The following is a 21,396-nucleotide window of genomic DNA, read 5'->3' on the forward strand; positions in this document are numbered from 1 at the left end:
GAAGGGAAAATTTTCTGAAGTCAGTAATAATGGTATGCAACCGCAAAACTGAAGTCTCATTTATAATGTAGCCACTTGTGTAAAATGCTGTGTCAGAGGTATACAGAGGTGATACAGTGCTCCACATCGATTAAAGATATGTAAGTAGCATCTTGGGAGCCCACACACAAGGGACTGTGGAGTTTCACCATCAGAGAAAAGTCTGCTCATAAGCTTACTACTATGATTAACACAGTGATGTTGCTAAAAGTCTAACAAATAAGCTAATTCATCCTTCTGTAACACAGGATTGGTAACAGTTTGGTAGGATTGAGAGGCCTTCCTGAAACCCATGTTTTCCCAATATTTTTAAACTTTTCATCATATGTCAAGATAACGATAATTAGATAATTAACAGAATAAAAAAGGCAATAGACATTACAGTTAATGCCCATTCACAGTTAAATTACTTAGCTTCACTCTCTCCAATTCTTTCTTGTAAGTAGATATAAGGGTAAAATGAAAGGAAACAAAAAGCCACCACCCTCTCCCACCTTACTCAGCTGTAGAAGGTCAACCAGTATTTAGTATGCCAGATTTGAAATGGATGCATTTGAAACTGGGAAACAACACATTACTATAACATCAGTCTAACTCAAGAGAAAGTTCTAAGGTTTAACAGCATGCTCAAGTTCATAAAGAATGACCTTTGAGGTCTTCAGATAGAAGGAATTAATCAAAACCTTAATTCTCTATCACACCATTGTTTTTTATATCCATTTGTTTAAGTCTCAGGTTCTCTTAATATCAGGAGCATAACTACACAAGCAGAGAGAAAGGAAAAAAAAAAAAAATCTAACACACATCAATAAAACTGCCCATAAAATTTAGCAACTCCAGCCATGTTACTTTTGTAAGTCATAGACCTACCCACGTTCTAAGGTTACTGGGAAATAAATATTTTTATTTGGAATCTTGTTGGTTCTGTTTGTTTGCTTTTAAATACAGAAACACAATCCAAGTGGGATAAAACTTGGCCCCTCCAGTGGTAGATGTTTGTTCTTACAGTGGAGAGTTTGCACTACACTGCCACTGGTTCTGGAACCCCTTTGCTCACCAATGAGCTTCAGAAGTAAAATTTGTCATAAATCACTGCATTTAGTGACAGCTATGCAATGTTTCTCTTGTTTTTGTAGAGGCTTTTATATACATTTTAAAATTAATCTTTTGGAGAGTTTTTCAGATAGCAGGGGAGTTAGACTGTTGGTTACCACTTTGAGACAAAAATTGCAGTTCATCTCCTTCAAGCACAAGATCTTTGCCTTACTGCAATGGGGTCATTACAAGGGCTGGTAACTGCTACGGCAAAATGAACAGCAACTGGAACACTACATACCCCACAACTTGGAACCTCTTGTTATGCCATGTGTGAAGAAACTCATGATACTGTCAAGCAAAAATTAAAAGCTGAAGTTAACTTCTAAATAAATTGAATTGAATCTTAATTCAAATTTAAGCATTACTTTTGTCTAGATAGTCACGGAGGACTTAAGTTCAAATAGCTCAAGACCACCCTAGTTCAATCAAAATCCTAATTATATTTCCTGATAGTCAACAGAAAACAGAAATAAATATTTTTTTTTTTGTCTGGAGTAATATCAAATAAAAAAACACTAAAATTAGACTGATTTTCGTCTAGAAAAGTACAGGAGAGATGTGACAGAGCACTTGTTCTACTGATCATACGTGATATAGTTAGTTAATACAAATAATTTTTCTCCCATTGCTATTTCTGTTCTGCCAGTGATTTCCACATACAACTGGAACATATTTTTTTTTTTTCTTTAAGATCAAGCTCTCACCCCACAATCAACACCTTTCTCCCTTCTCCCCCCCAGAAGAAACTGGTTCAAGCTTCACTGACTTTTCCAAGGAGTAATTTTTTCACCTTACAGTACCAAGAAACTACATGGTGTAAATTAAGTAATCTTGAAAATGTTTAGTTTTGGTGCAAATGATAACTTGCATGAGCGCTTGCCTGCAATGGTGGCAGTAATTTCTGGGTTTTGTAGGAACTTCCTATAGCAGGCCACCACAAAGGCAGTAAATGACAAGGGTTGACTAAAACTTCCCATGCCAAGTAAATTATATCATAGCTTTTTTTTTCCCCTAAAAAAGATTGCTTTCCCATCTTCTCACTTGGCCTCCAGTATATCTGTTCAATTTAGCGCACTCAATTATTTAAAGCACCAGTTATATAGCGATTTGTAAAACTAGATATTGTTATATATTCTAAATGTAATACTTTGCAGCAAGGTAAACTTTCTAAAAATACCACCAATCATATGAAAAAAGTCTATGAAATCTGATTATTATAATCAAAGTACTTCTTAAACATATCCTTAACTCAGGAATTGTGAATTTTAAATACATTAATTACTTTCTTTCATATATGCTACTCATGAGTCAGCTTTGATCTGCTAAAATAACATACAAAAGACATTCTTTTCCCTCTCAAGATTTTTATTTCTGCATTATAAACAAAATGCTTCTTTTGTTAGTATTTAAAAATGACATTAAGATGACACAGCAAAGTGGTGTGGGTGAGAATGTGTGGGAAGCTGATCAGAAGCACAACGAACTTCTTGGATGTTCAGAGAACAGCTGATGCCTCAAGGGAAATTTGGAAAAAATATTCTGCGTAGAAACAATTCTGCCTATATACCACATTTTATCTTTCTCTCCTAAGGTTCTTTATCACTGAGAATATCTGCAGGAAAACAGATTTTCTCTCTTGATGTTTGTCTAATCTGCCACTTACAACTGAAGACATAATCCTGTTTATGACATTACCATTAGTTATGATGGAAAAGTCCCCCACCTCCTAGCTATATTCAATTGTCCAGACTGAAGCCAGGATGATCCAAAGGACACTGTTCAGCAAAACACTTACAAGCTTAACTTCTAGCACATGTTTATGTCTTAAAGGATATGTGTCCTAAGCAAATGAAGATGTGAGGACAGAACATAGAGAATTTCTTTTTTTATCTTGGTAAGCACTCAGGTTGCCGCTATTGCTGCAGTCCATGTCATGATATAACAGCAGTGCCAGCTAGATTAAGGCCAACGGTCAGACATTTGCACACTACAAATTCAACTTCATATTTTTTGTTTGCAAACATGCTTACACTTGCTGAACCATTGATCCTCAACCACTTTACTGTATCAGCCTGAATAAGTATAACAGACCTGGGGAACTGAATGAGTGGGAACTGTTCCACGCACATGCAAGGGGAAGAGGGAGAAACAGGCTCTGCAGAGTCAGGCCAAACCGAGGGCTGACTTGACCCCAGAAGACTACCCCTCCCCTAGGTTCATTCTATAATCAGTAAGAAAAAAGGGCTGTTTTCAAAATGCAGAATGGGCTCCGAGACACACTGCCTGAGATAATGTGGACCCAACCTAAACTAGAGACTGACCAGGTGGGAAGGAACAAATTATGTCATGGTTTACCATGCTACAGTAAAAGGATACAGTAGCATCTGAAAACAGTCAAAGAGAGGGGAAGCTTACAACTAGACTATTGCACAAGGAAAAAAAGATTTTAAAGGCCACAATTCTCAAGAAAATATCATATCTCCATGCAAAAATGGGCACACTGGAAGAGCAGAATATAGCAATTAAAATACAATCTCAGTTGTACCTTCTTAAGATAAATTTAAATAAGCCTCGGTTATACAGCAGGCACTACAAAGCAAATGAATGTTTCAAATTCCAAACCAACTATACATTTCATAGATTTGATATTACTGACAATTCAAGAGCAGAATAATTATTCAGTTAAGGGTACATTAACATAAGAAGGAAGTTGTGAGTAAGAAGTGGTATATTTAAAATGGAACTGTATATTTTTCTTTTTTAAAAATCACAAGACCTATATCAAGTAAGACAGAAATGCTGATTTACAAAACCTGTCCATTACCTACCTTTCTCAGTTAAGCTTTCACTTATCTCTTCCTTAAAAAAAGGAAGGTGAGGGGAAGATTCAAGTACGTATTCTACTTATGTAGCCCAAACAACAACAGTAACAGCATGTGGTTTCTCTTATTACAAAATGACATATTATATTTTGTATTTATATCTTTACCAAAGAAGCTAATCACGTAGCCATATACACTGGCATTCTCTTCTAGATCTTCAAAATGACACAAGTTTCCCTACAAATATATATAGATACACGCACTACTTTATCTCTTCTCTGTTTTGAGCGTAGAAGATGCATCAATATATCAACATCCAGAACAAACATTGTTGCATTCATCCTCTATTAATTTCTTGTTTCTTTTACTGTGGCTCTCTTTCATGGCCTCTAAAACTTTTCCTTTTAAGTATCAGTTGGTCCTGAATTCAGTGATTAAGGAGAGATGACCATGGGATTGAATAGACCCTATTTTTCCATAGCACCTGACAGCACCATGTTGTTCATTTTTGGACTTAGCCCTGGATGTTGGGACAAGTGACAGTAACCATCATTTAACTTTACCTTCCATTACAAAAGGTTAAACTACTGTGGTTTGTTACTTTTTTTGATGACCATTCAGTTATTTGGAGTAAGTTCTAAAAGGAACAGAAAAACTGAAACTGGACAATTGCTTCTTTTCACTATCGCCTCATTGGTTTCCAGTTTCCTAGTGTGGCAAACTGCATCCCAGAACTAAAAATTTCAAAGCCAACATGTTCTTCTCTTCTGCCAACATGTTCTTCTCTTCTGCCTCCCTGTACCCAGAGATGTGCCTGCTCAGTTCTTAATCCCTTTTCTAGCTTTTCCTTTGTATAAATAGACATTGTTCTTCTATTTTTTATCCTTCTCACAGACCTTATGCACTGAACAGTGCAGTTTGCTGTTCCTCACCCACCTTAGGATTCCTGAGTGAGAATTCTGCTCAAAAGGAAAGCAGTGAAAGACACAGAGACCTAATAACCATGGATTTTATTTGGAGAACAGCATAGAAAAGGTCCTGATTATTACAAGCTTCTGCAAAGTAGGTTCAGCTTTTGGCACAAAATATAAACATATGCTAAGATCTTCCCTGATACTAGGCTTACATCTTTCCCCTGGTCATAACAATCAGTAGATGGAAAGCTGCATTCAAAAACACTCTCAGCAGTTCCAAACCACATGCCCAGTGAGTAACAGAAAAAAATAAGGACTCTCTGTTAAGTGACTTCTGCTTCACTAATGAACGGTGACCCCAAGATTTACCAGTTCACAGCTTCTTACCAGAGTACTCAAAGATTGGTTTTGTCTCATAGTTTAAAAATAAATAAATAAATAAAAATCGGTTCTTGTCCAGCTAATTCTGACAGAGCTTCCTTGAACATGCCTCTAATTTACTCCCTAAATCCTGCTTCTTGCACAGCAGGAAGGCAGAAAACCTTCACAGACAACAATCTGCATTTGCCTCCATGCTTCTTTCTGTATGAGCAGTACCCTGGAAATACACAACAGGAGAAATAAGGAGAAACAAAGGAGTTCACCACCATGGGACAGAAGGGGCTGCTTGATGGAAACCACACAAATGTGGCACCTCAGAATTTTTTGTCCACTTCCCTTTTGAATTATGTTTCTGTGATGTACTGAGTGAAAAAAAAAAAACACCAAATACTGATTTCTGTTATACCTTCAATAAAACATTTATAAATTAATCATTGAAAGATTTCAGTGAGCCTTAAAGAAAATCCTTGACCTTCCACAGTACTCTTAATAGTAGTTTAAACCCTCTGCCTTTCACATGCATTGGGATCTTTTTCCATGCTTGTTCATCAATGACTTCATGCAAGTCAATCATCTTTTACAGAACATTTATTCCTCCACGTTTTAATGCTTTTTTCTATACTAATGTGTTTCTTCAAAAACTAAACAAAGACAGACCAACCATCTCTCCTTGCAAGGCAATTTGAGTAATTCACTTCTCTCCCAAGCAGGACAAAACATTTAAAATCTAAGGCTAGCCTTGCATTTTAAAGGTATCTTACAAACATCTGAATCAACTGACACTAACAAAGACTTTCAAGGTTTGTGATTACAATTTGTGTGTTTTTAGGAGTTAAACTGGTTCATATAATTTACTTTCTTTCACGAGTTTGATACATTGCCTGCTGTTAATTCACAATAATTATACCTCATTCTCTCTACAATCTCAGGTTTTACCAGAGTGCATCTTATAAATATTTGGTTATGACTTCAGCTAGGATTCTACTCTGTTGGCAGAACTGATGTTAAGTTATGCTTACAAATACAAGTGATCCTAAATAAACTTAGAACATGGGCTTCCAAAGCCATAGCATGTAGGTTGAAGTATCTTCCATGATTACTGTGGACAGTCTTTCACTTTATCACTTACTGCGTGTTCCTATATGCTAAGGTTTAGTATCTAAGTATAGCAAAATGGAGGATCTCAAATATAAGTAGTCATTGTTTATATAATGTTTCAAGCTCTTTGGAACACTTTGCATATGTACATATTTGCAAGTGAGGTATCAAATTCCAATACCTCTCAAAAATTTGTCTGGATGCTGAAACTCTATTATCCACTCCGATTTCAACATGAGGTCTCACATACATTGTGTTCTAACTTTCATTCTGAAATAAAAGTTCCATAAATATATTGAAAGACTCCATAAAGAATATATTCTCAATTTGTTATTGAAAAATACATGAATAACTCAAAAATCTAGAAATGGGGTGGCCCTGATAAAATACATATACATTGCACTAAAACCTGAAGATCAGTAGTAATGCAGTCTAATGCATTCTAATGCAGTCTAAATCAAAGTTCTCCTGAAACATAAGTAGATAAGATATAAGAAGATTCCAGAAGCAAGACTGCCTTCAACACAACACTGTGCAAGTCACCACTTACAGCCTGTAATTAACCGCAACAGTAGCAAAAAAGCCCTTCTGTCCTTAATCGCTGACAAGACCCAGTGTCATTCACTGAAACCAAATTGCCAATTCCACAAACACAGCCATGCCTGACAGGCTGCCCCTCTCCTTAAACTGATTAAAAACCAAACCAAACCACCACCAACAACAACAACAACAAAATTACACACACACACCACCACACCTAATACTAGTGTCAGCATACTCAATGCTAGCCATGGAACATACTTTTTGCTTACACTGACACTAACATTAAAAAAAAAAAAAAAAAAAAAAACCCACAACAAACAAAACCAATCCCACCACAAACCACAACAAAACAGCAAAAACTTTGTGTCAGCATGTCTGCAAAAGGAATAACGACGGATGCCAGAAATTCCAGCCACAGATACTAATCAATATAAACCCCATACATTTCAAGGCAGGAAGCCTCTTTCCCCCAGAAAGACATATACAATATTAACTCCAACAAAAATCAAAGCCACCCTTATATTTCTCATCTCAGTGAATTCAACCCATGGGACACTCCAACTAGAACCACTCAGGTTTAAAGCCATTTTATTATTTCATAAAAATAAGGAGCCATGAAGTGACACTTCCAAAGAACCACAGCACGTGTATTTCAAAAAAGTTTCTCAGAAAGTATTCCTGCAGAAGATGATTGGTAAAATCAGTAGGCATTTAACAATGCAAACACCACATTCGTGATATCTGGCCAATAAGCACCAGAATCACTTGACTGTAGTATAGACATATGCTGGAAACAGATGTGCTAGAGGTCTCAAATACATACTGAAAGTAAGGCTGAAATTGTAAGGTATATTTTACACATTAATAACATATACAAATTGCTAAATTGTTGTGGTCTTCCCTAATGTACTGACCACAGTATCTGATAAAGGTACTAGACCAAAACAACGTTCATACCTCAATAGTTTAAAAAAAAAAAATAAATAAATAAATAAATAAAAAAAATATCAGTTAAACTATAATCTGAAAGAAAAGAGAAGAATCACTTTTAGGAGCAAAATTCCTCTCTTCCCCATTTCAGGCCACAGTATAGGTTCTCTATTATCAAAAAAATGCCTTCCAGGCCTTATCCAGCAACCTAATACAATAACACAGCTAAACACTATTACCTTGATGATGCAGCACATATAACAACTTAAAGACTTGAGTCCTTCCAGGCTCATGAATGCAAAAAATGTTTAAACTGTGCAAAATAATTTCTTGTGACACATTCCTGTATGACTATAGGTACCACCACAGCTAAATCAAACAATTTCATAGATGTAAATACTGCCACTTAACCGCTGGAATTACTTTTGCTCTTATTGCTTTCATACAGCTTGCAAACCTGTATATAACGACTATCAGAAATGTAAACTAAAGTCTGTTTACATAAACTGAATGGTTCATAAAATTCCATGCTGCAATACTATAGGACCAGACCTACTTGCATATATGCTTATTCCTCTCAGGTCCCCTTGTTCAAGATTTTGCCTTTCTACCTTCTCAAACCAAGCTTTCCTCCTTGTCACCTGCTTTCTAACTAAGCCCAAGGAAATAAAACCCAGCAATTAAAGAAATTGATCTTGCTCTATGTCTACACATAGAAGAATGTCTGGTTTGGTTTGTTTTGTTTTTTCTTATTTTTAAACATCAATTGTTACTTAAGCTCAACTGTAGTTTTCCTTACCTTAAAGAAAATGAAAAAGGTAAGGAAAGGATAAAGAATACATTTTTGAGGCAGAAAAATTTCAAGGCAAAAATCAAAATTTAAGGTAAATAATCAAGTGATGCAAAAATAATTCAATTTGACTATTCTGTTGACGTGTTACAACGCTATTTTCCCGATTTGCCCATCAGATACACAGAATTATTTTTCAATTTGTAGAAAACAGTTTGATTTCAGGCTTGAGTAAGCAGTCTGTCATTTATCATCTGAGCTATGAAACAGCATTAATTTATGTATTAACAGTACATTAATAGTATTAATCTATAAAAGTCTATTTAATATTCAGTTTCCCATGACCTAAGACAGTGAAATGCAGATACTGGCTCACCCCTTTATTTCATAATTAAGGCTACCCAAACACAGTTCCTTCCCATTTAAGACATCATTCAAAATAAACAAAGATTTTTGTTTATAATGCTAGCTGTAATGAAGCCCTGTATTTGTGATGTAGAGCTTCTGCTGTGCATTTCTCACTCCTTCCTTTTCTCCCAGGGTAGGATCAACTAGACCTACAACCTTTCCAATGAAATCACAGTGGTTCTGTAAGAGTAACAAAATGATCAATTTCAGCCCTCCAGTATTTGTATTACTAAAAGCTTTGGCTAATATTTGACCTAAATCTCAGTGCTGTGGTTTCAACACATTACTTTCAGTATGACATCCTGCAGTTCTGAATAGTAAATTTCAAAGCGGCAGAGGTAGACACAGACTCACACCAGCCAAACACCACAGTGACATGTTTATTTTGACAGCAGATGTTCTTCAAGCACAAAACTCTGAGAAACAGTTTTCAAAATCCAAACAGCAATTTTACTACTGAGTTAAACAGCCACAGGCATACAGGGATTCACTTCCGAGATGGTGATGTAAGAATAGTGGTTGTACGTTATTTGTCAAGAAAGGCACAGAAGAGTATGGACACAAAAGGCAAGAATCAACCGAAACCAAAACCAAACCAAACCAAACAAAAAACACCACCAAACACCATGAGCTGCGATACCTTATGAGACACAAACTGAGAAAAGTGGAAGTATCATCCTCTCCAACTAAATAATATTTTGGTTCCTAACACCTATAAAGATAAAAAGCTCATGTATATTACAGTCAATATATTATTTAACTGTAATGATAGGCTAATCAGTTTTAAAAAATATATGCTTTTTCCAATATAATTTGCTAAAGGGTACTGAAAGGAATAAACGCAAACTATTTAAAATCAAAAAAGAAAAATTAACAATAGTTTTGCCCACCATCGGTACTACAGGCTCCATTTGAAAATGTTCTTTGGTATGAATTATTTAATGAGAAACACGTATGCACATTCTTTGTTTTTAAAAAGTTTAACTCAAGAGATAATTTAAATTACATATAAGAGGACATACTTCCTTACACAAACAATTTGTTTCCCCATAAAACTGATTAAACCAAAACCTTTTTGTATACAAGAGCAGCAATTTTGATTGAAATCTCTCATTCTGAATCTTTACTAAATAATTGCTGCCTTCGTGCCTTAACAAAACTGTTATCTAGTCAGCATATTAGTGTAGCATAGATGTCTACCTTTAAAATGTTAAATGCCATGTCAGAAGTTCATATGTCATTGTGTTCTCAAAAAGTCAATTCAATTAAAAAGTTAATCAAAATTTAATTCTACACTTAAGACGTTGCATTACCATCTACCTTATTCAAGATGATTTTATGATTCAGAACAAAAAAGTTCAATTTTATTCATTTAGCTCAAAGTAAAAAAGGATGCCAGAAAGATATTGATGTAAACTGTTGTCTTCCATTTATCAACAGACAAATTTTGGCCCTGGTAGGAACCACGTAAGCGTCCTAATGCTGCCTCATCAACACATTAGGTTATGGTACAGACTCAAGCCTGTGAGTAAAAAAGTACACTCTTCCTATGTCTGGACTCGACTGGTGTTAGGACTTTCTGACCAATAAAGACTACCAAGTACATCCATTCACTTCAAAAGAACACCTACTGCACAGCAACGGTTTTGGAGACTACTACCCTGTCTCCACACTTAAATGTCCGAGACATTATAGGAGTCATCTTGTATTGCATTTCAGGTCATTTAAGCACTCACAAATCTTCTGCAAAAAAAGGGGCAGAAATAGCCTCAGTGGAAAAATCGGCATCAGATTTAGCCTTTTTAAGACTTTAAAACAAGTCTCATGTGGGACTTGAGCTCACAAAAGCATTCTGCAAAGCCTATGCACAAAGGTGGGTAGTTTTAACTGCATTTTTGAACGCAGCCAGTTAACTAGAATTATTATGGATTTCTCTCCCAGTGGTCACTTGTGCCACATATTAGTAGATCCATGAAAACTGTACTTATTTCTAGGCATTTACACTGACAAGAATGGTTATAGTTCAGGGTTTCCTGGCATTTCCGTTACAAATCTATGTTTTACGGACATCAACTATAATAATATATTTTGACTGAAACTTTATGCAAAAGGTCTCAGCTATGCTTAACTCAGTAAACGCTCCTACACTTCTGAAAAGGCTTCTTTAAAACTGAAAAAAGAAAGTAATTTTGCAAGTCATTTTTCTATGTACTTCAGTTGTTAAGCATTTTATCCTGAGCAACCTAAGGTAGCATATGCTACAAGATACGAACATTACATCTCTAATTCTATTAGGGATGGAATTCCTAAAAGCATCTTGCATTGCAAAACGTCAGTCTAGAAAGAGTAACAGGACAGTATAACAGATTGAGAGTTCACATAAATTTTAGGAAGATTTTGGACTAATTAAAAGGCATCTTTGGTCATTTCTGCACTTACATGATTAGTGAAAGAATGATGCAATTAGTTGTAAAATGCTGATTTTCATTTGTAAATATGATGTGCATATTTGTTTAATCCTATTTCCTTCTTTCTTGTATGTTATCTAAAAGAATAAATCATTTCATAATAAGGAATAATAAAAGAGTTACACTCCTAAATTATTTAATTTAGAAACTCAGTCTACTGGACCTTCAAACTAATTTTGTTTTACTTAAATTTTATGACTTCTTCAGCGCACATCTTGTCAAACATGGATTAACATTGTTACTCTGACACCCCTGAGGGAGCCAACAGAGCCTATTGGGTCAGCAGTCCTTGAAAGAGAAAAAAAAAAATTCCACAATGCTCTACAAATCCTCTGGAGCCGCAGGGTCTATTAACTCAAAAATACACTTATAAAAGAACTAAATATGAATTACACAATGAACCATAACAACTTCTGGACCACTGGGTAATAACTGTTATGCAAATGACAACACATATTTACCCTTATGGGTATAAGGAATTAACAATATTTCGCTACTGTTGCTAAATGGATGTGTTTAAGTAGTACACATTTTTTTACAAAATACCTTTTTAAAGGCCTCTACAGAGGACATACAAATTTGAGCACTAATTTTACTCAGTTGAGCAGAAAGGATCTCTGTTCCAAGTATTACAAAACAATTTAAAGTTCCATAAAAAAAAAAAAAATAAAATTAATCTAGAATAGAGATTAGGACCAGATTTCCAGAAGGGCTCTGCATCCATGGCAGTGAATAGTTTTTCAAAGACCTTCAGTATCTTATTCAGATGCTTCATTATTACATATTTTAATAGGTAATTAATAGTTCTCACTGAGAAAAAAAGAATGCCTTCAGTACTTTGAAAGCAACAGTAATTTCTGGCTACTTCACAGCTGTACGCAATGGAAGAATTTGAATGAGGAACATCTCTGAAAATCTAAACCACAAGAGTCACAGTTGTTAGACATCCCAAATATATGAAAACCAGATAACTTTTCTGGAACACCTTCTTCTCATTTCAAATGGGTTTGGCATGACCTTTACCTAACTCTACGCTTTCTGCCCCATTTTTCTCCATGGGTCATATCTAAAAAAAAAAAAAAAAAAAAAACACAAAAAACATTTAGAGCATTTTGCACATTAGAGTCCTTTGCCCTATGTCAGTCCAGAACAACTTTTCAAGAAAATAATCCGTGATGACTCATGTCTGGAAAAGGTTACATTCACAAGTTTCTGTCATTTTGACTATTTAGTTTCCCAATTCCCAAAGATTTGTGCTGCCCTTCTATTCAGGATGGAGCTGTTCCAGGGGAGCAGGCATGTTGTTCCTAACTTAAGCCCATTCAGACAGGTTTACAATATTTAAAACAGTACATAAAGCTAGTATGCTTAAGTTATGCCTAGCATAACAGCAAGTCACGGCTACTGTAAGACAAAAGCATTTCCAGCAAGAGAGAAGAAGGTAAAGGATGTATTGGCAGCCTTTCATAAGTTAATTCATGACATGAAAGACCTCTGTTCCTGCTCCTCTGCAACCTGAATACTTCCACTCACAACCACCACAGGCTAATAAGCTATCTAGAATAGAGGTTCACTGCACCCAGGCTACCATGCCAAAACTCACGACCATGGGAAAGACACATTCAAGAGCAGCAATCAGGACACTCAACTGTGAAAGCAAATTCTGGTTTTTAATCCATTTTCACAGAGTTGCTTAGTTAATGGAAATGCCTATTAATTAAAGAAGAAAATAAATACGAAATAGTCCAAAAAGCAGGCACCAGAACACGGACTTTCCACTTCAAGCAGCTGGATTTTTTTAACATGCATTCATTAGGGCAATATAATATACTACCCTTGTCCAAGGCCAAACTCCCTGTAAATTTTTCTTCTACTTATTCCAAGTTTATAGAGCTGAATTTGTCTTTCAGCACAACCACAATGAATCAGTGGTTTGTCTACCAGAAAAATCAGTGGAAGTACTCTGAACTGCCTTATCTACTACAACAGCACACACGTGAAATGCAAAATGCATCTCTCGGAAGGGTTGCTTTTTTCCCCACATAGCTAAATTCTTATTACTTGAAAACTAACAAATGAATCCTTCTCTCAGTATTAACAGAATAAAAATTAATAGGATTTAACCTTGATGGAGATTCACAGAGACATGCTCAAAATAGACAGAAAAAGCACAGTCTCCTTGGTCTTTTAAGTCTGGGGACATGGGAAGAGCTCAGACTCAAAATGCTTTACCTGATCTGTGATAACCTATGTTAAATATGATGTACAAATTCTATATTCAGTTGCATACATGTCAACCTCCTGAATGGTAAATGCCTTTTAGTATTTTGAACAGAAATTTTCATTTTGATTGGGAAGTATTTACACACTTATTTGCAAAACTCATGCAAAAAGGAAACATGCAGTAGATGTGATTCCAAGTTTGGGAGAATCTTTGCATTGGTTAGCTCATTTGAAAATACTAGGCCAGATAATTTGCATGCAAAGATCTTCATAGGCAAAACCTATAAAGTGAGAGCACTGCTATGTCACAACATGGCCTTCAGACAGCTAAGACTAACTGTAAATGTGCCCATAATATCGCTATTCCTACAAGGCTTGTATTATACTAGCCATTGTACGTCCATTGTACACAGCATTGCTGTCAAGAAATGTGAGCAGGGTGGGAATCCCTGTAGAAGCATAGTAAGAATAATTACAACAAAGCACAAAAGCTGCTTCTGTCCTGTTTATCTTTTTGTCAACCCACAGTATACCTACAATTTTAATGTAATTATGCACATTCATTTATTTTTAAATTACAGATTGCATTCATCCATAGTAGCCAATTTTTCAGTATTAGTAACTCAAGACATTTGTCTGTTTCTAAAGTTAACGCTAAAGACAAACAAGATGCTATCTTCCATTACTTAAAAGAGGCATTTCAAAAGTTTCCTCATGGATGAGCACTCTCCTTTGAAACAAAGGGACCAAATCTTGCATCCCTAATTCACACAAGCACTTGCAAAGACCTACAGCATTAACCACAAAAGTCTACACGGAATCTGGATTACTTCTAGGGAAATAAAAGAATTATTACTATAAAAGACTTCTTCAACAGGGTTGAATACTAAAAGCTCTGTTATAAACCCTATGGAGGGCTGCATGGGGTATGAGGATAAAAAAAGGGAGGGAGGATAACAAGGACTTCGTCATGGTGCACTGACAGACTTTAGAGTTACTAAGAAGCACAAATATGACCACTGAAACAGCTTAAATTTGTGACAAGTTTGCAGAGCACAACATAAAAATATTTAATTCAACTACATGGCTCATCTATAAAGATTTTGTGTGATTTTCAATAGAGAAGTTATGAAATAAAGCAGCCTATAGTAGAAGCTAACGAAGTACACTTCACTTTCATTCCCATCCTTTAGCACTAAGACACTGCTCGCAAAACATATTAAAGATAAATATGTCTTTTCTTCTATGGCAGGAGCCAAATTACTTAAATATTTATAGGTCAAGGCTTTCTAAAAACAAGATGGTAATAGTTATTAATTCAGCTGTACAAATCATCTCCAAGGCAATCTCTTTAAATTGCTGACAACCATCCCGTGGTCTACCGAAGGAAGCGATCCCTTTGAAAAATCACCACCACCAATGAAACAAGAAGATTTCCTACTGATTAAAGTGTTACAACACTGTAGCACACGAAAAATGCAATCCAATTAACAAACCGTTTATATTGACCTTAAAAAGAAACAAGAATGATGTCATGCTTCTAGATATACATATATATACATATTATTGCTTCTGAACTAGCTTATAAAAGTAGTTACAAACTCGCTACATGCCTGCATATACAATCTAGAGAAGTCATTTCATACTGTGGCTATCTATGTTCCAGCAAAGCCAACATGAAAACTTCAATCCACAGGTAGCGTACCAATAGGAATACTCATTTTGGTCCCCAAGAATAAGCATTTTAATTGAACACGGGAGCTCTGATTTGTTTTTACATACCTTAAAGCTAAGAAAGGAAAACACATAAATTAGAGACATGTAATAACAAGAAATGGAAATCCATACTAATGTAACTTATTACAGTTCAAAAATAAAGGTCTTGTGATGTTATCCCAGCCAATAACTGAAGGAACTGTTATTACAGGGCCTTCAGTAAAAGAAGTTCTCCCTGCTAAGATATACATCCCCTGCTCTGCATTCACAGGAGTCTCTGTAGACACTTTCATATAAGTCAGTAGTGTACAAGCACAATAAATAGGCAAGAGCCAAATTCAAACTGTCCGCAGAGAAATGTGATATTGTGTGGAAATGCATGCGCGTCCATGACACAGGGGAAATCACAAAAACAAGGGTCTCTAGCAGCGGGAAGTATTTAGGATTAGGGAACCAATGTCTTCCCAATACTTCTAATATTTCCTTTTCAATGCATTTTCAGTTCTGTCCTGCCCTTATTCTCTCTATGGATCACGTACAGCCAACACGTACAACTAGAATGGATCGACAAAAGAAGATATTGCTGACAGGAACCATTTTCCTCACCTGTTTCTGTACCAGTGTATATAGGACAATTTTTCCTGGTTTATGATTTTCTTTCTCTTCATTTTTCTTTACCAGGACTTTTCCCCTGAGTGTTCTTGTTTGGAACAGCTCTATCCTATTTCCTTACCACTTAACCCCCATTTCTTTTCTATATCACAAGCCATCTCTTCTCTTTTCACACATAAAGATAATTGCTGCTACTTGAGAAGTAACCACACAACTCCTGTTGTTTTCATAATCTAAACCTCTCTCTCTTGAGCTTTGTTAATGTCCCCTACTGAAAATACCTCAAGAAAAAAGGAGATATTCTAAGAAAACCAGTAGTGGGTGTCTATTATCAAAAGCAACTGAAAGTCAGAGGGCTATCAGCAGATTACAGCTGTGCCTCTTTTTCAGACTGAGAATATTCTGATCTATGAATATTATGCTTAGTATTTTATGCAAATTTGGCATGTCTTGAATATAGAAGTGAAATATAATATAAAAAAGCCCTTTTTTTTCAGCTTTGCAGTTATTAAGTTCTGTTGTGTAAAACTTGGCATACACTAATAAGTAAACCTTTCCCTGATAGATGATAACAGCTCTTTTGTTTCTCCAGCTCCTACTTGATGGAAGGATCATGCACTCAATCAACCCTAATGGCTCACTCTAAGACAAATCAATCCATTGTATCTATTTAACTCCACGGACACATACTGAGTCCACGTGCCAAAATCTGTACGATGATAAGCAAGCAAATACATTAAATTAAATAAACTGTTCAGATTCTTCTCTGCAGACCCCCAAAGACCCACAGCATGAATAGTTATATTTAATTAAATATACAACCCATTACCTCTAAAAGTGTATATTTCCTGGGTAAAAAAAATAAATATCTCTCTCTCTCTCTCTCTCTCCATGGAACATTTCTCTCCTTTCAAGACATCCTGTACCAGAATCCCAGAATAGACACGGACCAAGAAAGAAAAAAAAACTTTAAAAAAAATAAATGTTGACCTATTTAATAAGGAATAAGCCAAGGCATTGACAACCTCCACATGACTGACATGATCCATAGAAATCCCCAGGTCTTATCTAGATAGATCAAATGCACAACACGTTATGCAGAGTCTTCGGTAGTGTCTAGGGAAGAAAATTTATTTCTGTACTTCTTAATGAACATGTACCAATTATTTTAAAACTGTTTATGAGGGAACTATTGGGAGAAAAGGAGAGAAAATTAGAATGGAGAACAGTCTTTGTTGCTGTGTTGTCAAGGGGTCCACTCTAATAATTAACTAAGGAGATGAAAATGTGGAAATGTGACAGCCCAGCTAGCACTGGTTATTTAAAAAAAAAAATTAAAAAAAAATAAAAAATAAAAGAAACTATTAAGGTCTCTGAAAATACTATTTTACAAGGAGTAGTTAGTACTAAGGAAAAAGAAACTAAGAAGAAAGTTCAAGTACAGTAAGAAACACCTGGAAACTATCTTGAGAACATTGCATTAGACTCACTGCAATACAGCTAATCTTATGTAAGATCAAATTCATTAGCCCAGGAAAACCATTTTAGTGGTTTTCACATCTCTCCACGTTTGCTTTCCATTGTTACCAAGTAAAGGAAACCTTAAGAAAATCTACAGTACAACTAGAATAAAGCATACACTCAACAGTACTGCAGGGCCTGGTTCAGAGAGGTGAGTGGAATTAGCCGTAATCATTACCACATTGCACGAAATCATTACCTAATGTATACCATTTCTTTGCAAAATACAAAAAAAAAAAATAATCCAAATAGTCATGACACTTGTCAACAACCCCAAGTGCCTGAAGCTCTCGCTCTTCTCATGTGCATTCAGTGCATTCCCCAGAGCTCTAAAAAATTATGTTCACAAGTACCAGTACTTAGAAACCATTTTCAGAAACTAAGATATACGCCAGTTCAAGGTTCTGACAACAAAAGATTAAAACAGCTTACAGTTTCAACTCTGTTGCATACAAGGAATATTTGGAAGGCAGGTGTTACACTGAGTTTGTTACAGTGTGAAGTATTTGTCTACTCTTTAAGAATTCAAAGTGAACAATAATATTCTTGAACATCTTAAAGGCACAATTACTTTCTATAACATTGACTTTAAATTATCCTGTTCAACAAAGTAAAAACTTCATGATTTACTTCATGACACTGGAGACAAGCCTTCTGCCTGTAGAGTGGCACAAATGTACGTGGTAGATGGAATGTGCGAAGACTGGAAGAGGAACGTAAGGATGATAATTTTAAAGTAAGTTAACATTGGAATTTACAGAAATTATCTCACACTAAATACCTACGATCGTTTAGCCTCCCTCCCCGGGCAAAAGTTTGACTCCATTAATGTTAATACGTGACCCTAGGCGATGACTTGCCTTTATCTCAAGTGGTGTCTGCCATGACTCCAGGCAAACCAACAGCAAGCCCATGGCTCAGAAAATAGGTCCATAAATGAGAAAGATTCTATGTCTCTCATTATGTCAGAAGGCTTTGCATCAGCTAGCATCCAATGGTATTCCTCCCGGTTTCTACCCCAAATTCTAGTGACTTAGCAAGGAAAAAGTTAAGTACCAAGTATTTTGTTCTCTGCTTGCATGTCTCTCTGCTGATCTATTCCAGGCCTACCAGGGCGCATAAATACTTGTTATGCTATAGAGATTATTGTAAAACGAACTGTTACACATGACGTTTTGCAGTTAAGGAGATTAAGAAAATAATCTTGGTTTGGAATCTCTTCTGAAACTGTAAGTGAAAAAAATTAAGCAAAACGAATGAGGTTTTAAGAAATAGGTAGCTGCTTAGAGTAAAAAAGTCCAGATCTTAAATGCTTTACGCAGATTTGTGGGACAAAATTATCTATAGATCCCCCCGCTCCCCCCTCTGAGTTCTGCAGATAGTCTGAAAAGACTTTTTTCACAAAGGTCAAATATTTCCTTATAGAAACACAATAAACTGATTACAGAATACTAAAAATAGTATTCAGTTCTATAGTTAGTCTCCAAGTGTCAGATCACAATATTCTGATATGCTATCACCTTTAATTGGAGACCAAATTTCTAGAAATTATCAAAAGAAACCAAGAAAAGATTCACAAGAATCTTCACGGTCTTGGCTTTTCACAAGAAAAGAAAACATTTGGCACTACTTTCCAGTTTTGAAGAGATGCGAGGATAGAACACTGACCTAGTAGAATGCAGTTCCATCAAGAAAACCTTCATCATTCCCACGCTGCTCATGGCTGTCTACGAAATAACTGTACGTCCATATCTCTCCTACCCATAGTTCTTTTAATGAAAAGCAAGTGGTTTGAAATAGAATGCAATTTTCTTTCTTTGCACTTAAAGCTCTGGAAGGTAGAATACTAAATTACAAGTTTAGTGAAACAAAGTTTGGAAGCCCATTTCAGCCACTCAGAAATATTTCACAAGTAATGTAGCTCAAGGTGAAATTATTCAGTTTTCCTAGTATCTTGAAGAAGAGCAGTATCAAGCTCTCTGTCACCAAGACCTCCCAATCTCACAGTACAACCACCAGTAATGTCATCCTCAAATTAGGCCAAGGGGTCTATTTTACATTATGAAAAAACTCCTGTACATCACACAATGCATCCAGTTGGAGAACAAATTTTTGCCAATTCATTCAGTGCAACATGTCTGAGAACCCAAAGATGCCACTGAGGAATTAAACAAAATATTTTGATAGTAGAATGATATTAAAACCTGATAACTTTCAAAATACTATTTTTGAATGCATTATTACCGCTACATCGGTATCCCTAAAATCACATTTGTATTTAGAGAGATGTTTCCTTACAACTTCAAGAATAGCAGAAAGTTTGTTTCAAACAATAAATTTCTATCACTAATTACAAATATTTCACAAACCCACAATTTTTTCCTATCAGTTACTGCTACGATGCTTCGGTGTCTTTATTTTGTCCTTCTTGTATAAACCCCTAAGAGTATTAGGCCAAATTCTGTGTCCTTAATCAAGCAAGATGTAAGTTAAGACAAAAATTTCAAAACTTGACCCCAAACATTTCCAAATAAGAAAAGTAAGTGTTGAAACAGTTTGGTCTAAACCAAGAACAGCTTCTTCTACAGCATGAATCTGAGACTTCTCCAATTTTTTCCACATTTCATTAGTCTCCCAGATAATGGAAGCAAAACAGAAAGCGATGAGTTACTGTGCTGTGAACAAATTCAACATTTGAGCACACTCAGTTCAAATGATAAACTATTTAAGTGAGACAAACGTCTTGAAAAGTTAAACTTGTAAAATCATTGACTCAGCCATGAGCATCCAAAATAGTGTCAGGCCACACAAAAAAAAAAAAGAAAAAAGTAAGCTTTGGATACACACAGAAGTCAAAACTGCCTTTTTTTTTTTTAATTGAAAGTGTACTGCTAAAACAAAACAGTAAATTAATATCACAACAACAACAAAGGGCATAAAAACAGGTTATCGACTAAAACCTCGACTCCGTTTCCCCACGAACGCGAAGAGGCGGAGCCGGGGGCAGGCGCGGCCCCGCGGGCGGGTGCGCGGGAGCGGACCCCTCCGCGCGGCGCCCCGCGGAGCGGCAGCGCGGCCAGGTGGCGGCGGGGTGCCGTGCGGGCGCGCGGCCGGCAGGGGGCGCCCTTGCTTGCAGCAAGGCGGCGCGGGCGGGCAGCGGCTCGGGAGCGCGGCCGGAGGAGCCCGCCCTGCCGCCCCGGGGCTCCCGGCTCCGTCGCCGGGGCGGGGGGGGGGGGAAAACACGACCCTCTTCCCGCCTCCCCCCTCCCATCGTCCCCAGCCAACCCTCTGGGAGGCGGCGCGCTCCTTCCCGGCGGCGCTCCGGGGCAGGAGGCCGCGCCGGGTCTCCGCACGCCCGTGGGCACCGTTCCGCCTTGGCGGGGGAAGCGACAGCCGCCCCCTCGGAGAGCAACCAGCCCCAAACCCTAAATACTCACCATATTGACTTCTGAGACCATATCTATACTGGCAATGTCTATGTTCATGCCAACAGCCACTGGGGGACCTGCAAACCAACAAGATGGTCCGCAATGTGATCTCCAAGAACTTAACTCATTCTTACCAGAGTTAGCAGGACTAAGCGTAGAAACGAAACGACGTTTAAACAAATCCTAAAAGTCAGGAGGAGGGCAAGAAGTGGTCCCCGCGCCTTCCCTCCCCCGCCCGCCCAAAAGCGGGCTCCCACCGATCCGCGGGAACGCGCCTTTGCGCCGGCTTCACCCCGCGCGCCCCCCGCCCGCTGTAGCGGTGCTTTATGTAACGCGCACACACGTGCTGGCAGCGCGGCGCTCCGCGCAGCCGGACAGACCGGGGCGGGCAGCGGGCCGGGGCCA

At 37.0% G+C, this 21,396-nt stretch overlaps 1 protein-coding gene across 2 annotated transcripts in view; it reads right to left on the minus strand.

Moving 5' to 3' along the window:
• Positions 1-21,396, minus strand: part of GABRB2 (gamma-aminobutyric acid type A receptor subunit beta2) — a gene marked incomplete at both ends in the record, with an annotated part of 168,325 nt that overhangs the window by 145,986 nt on the left and 943 nt on the right. For both annotated transcript variants that reach the window (XM_082489959.1, XM_082489958.1), the window contains one exon: positions 21,001-21,068. In XM_082489959.1, coding sequence (XP_082346085.1) covers positions 21,001-21,068 — 68 coding nt within the window. The remainder of the gene's footprint in view (positions 1-21,000; positions 21,069-21,396) is intronic.

This window comes from Vanellus vanellus (assembly GCF_965231255.1).
Source record: "Vanellus vanellus genome assembly, chromosome: 13".
Classification (NCBI taxonomy): domain Eukaryota; kingdom Metazoa; phylum Chordata; class Aves; order Charadriiformes; family Charadriidae; genus Vanellus; species Vanellus vanellus.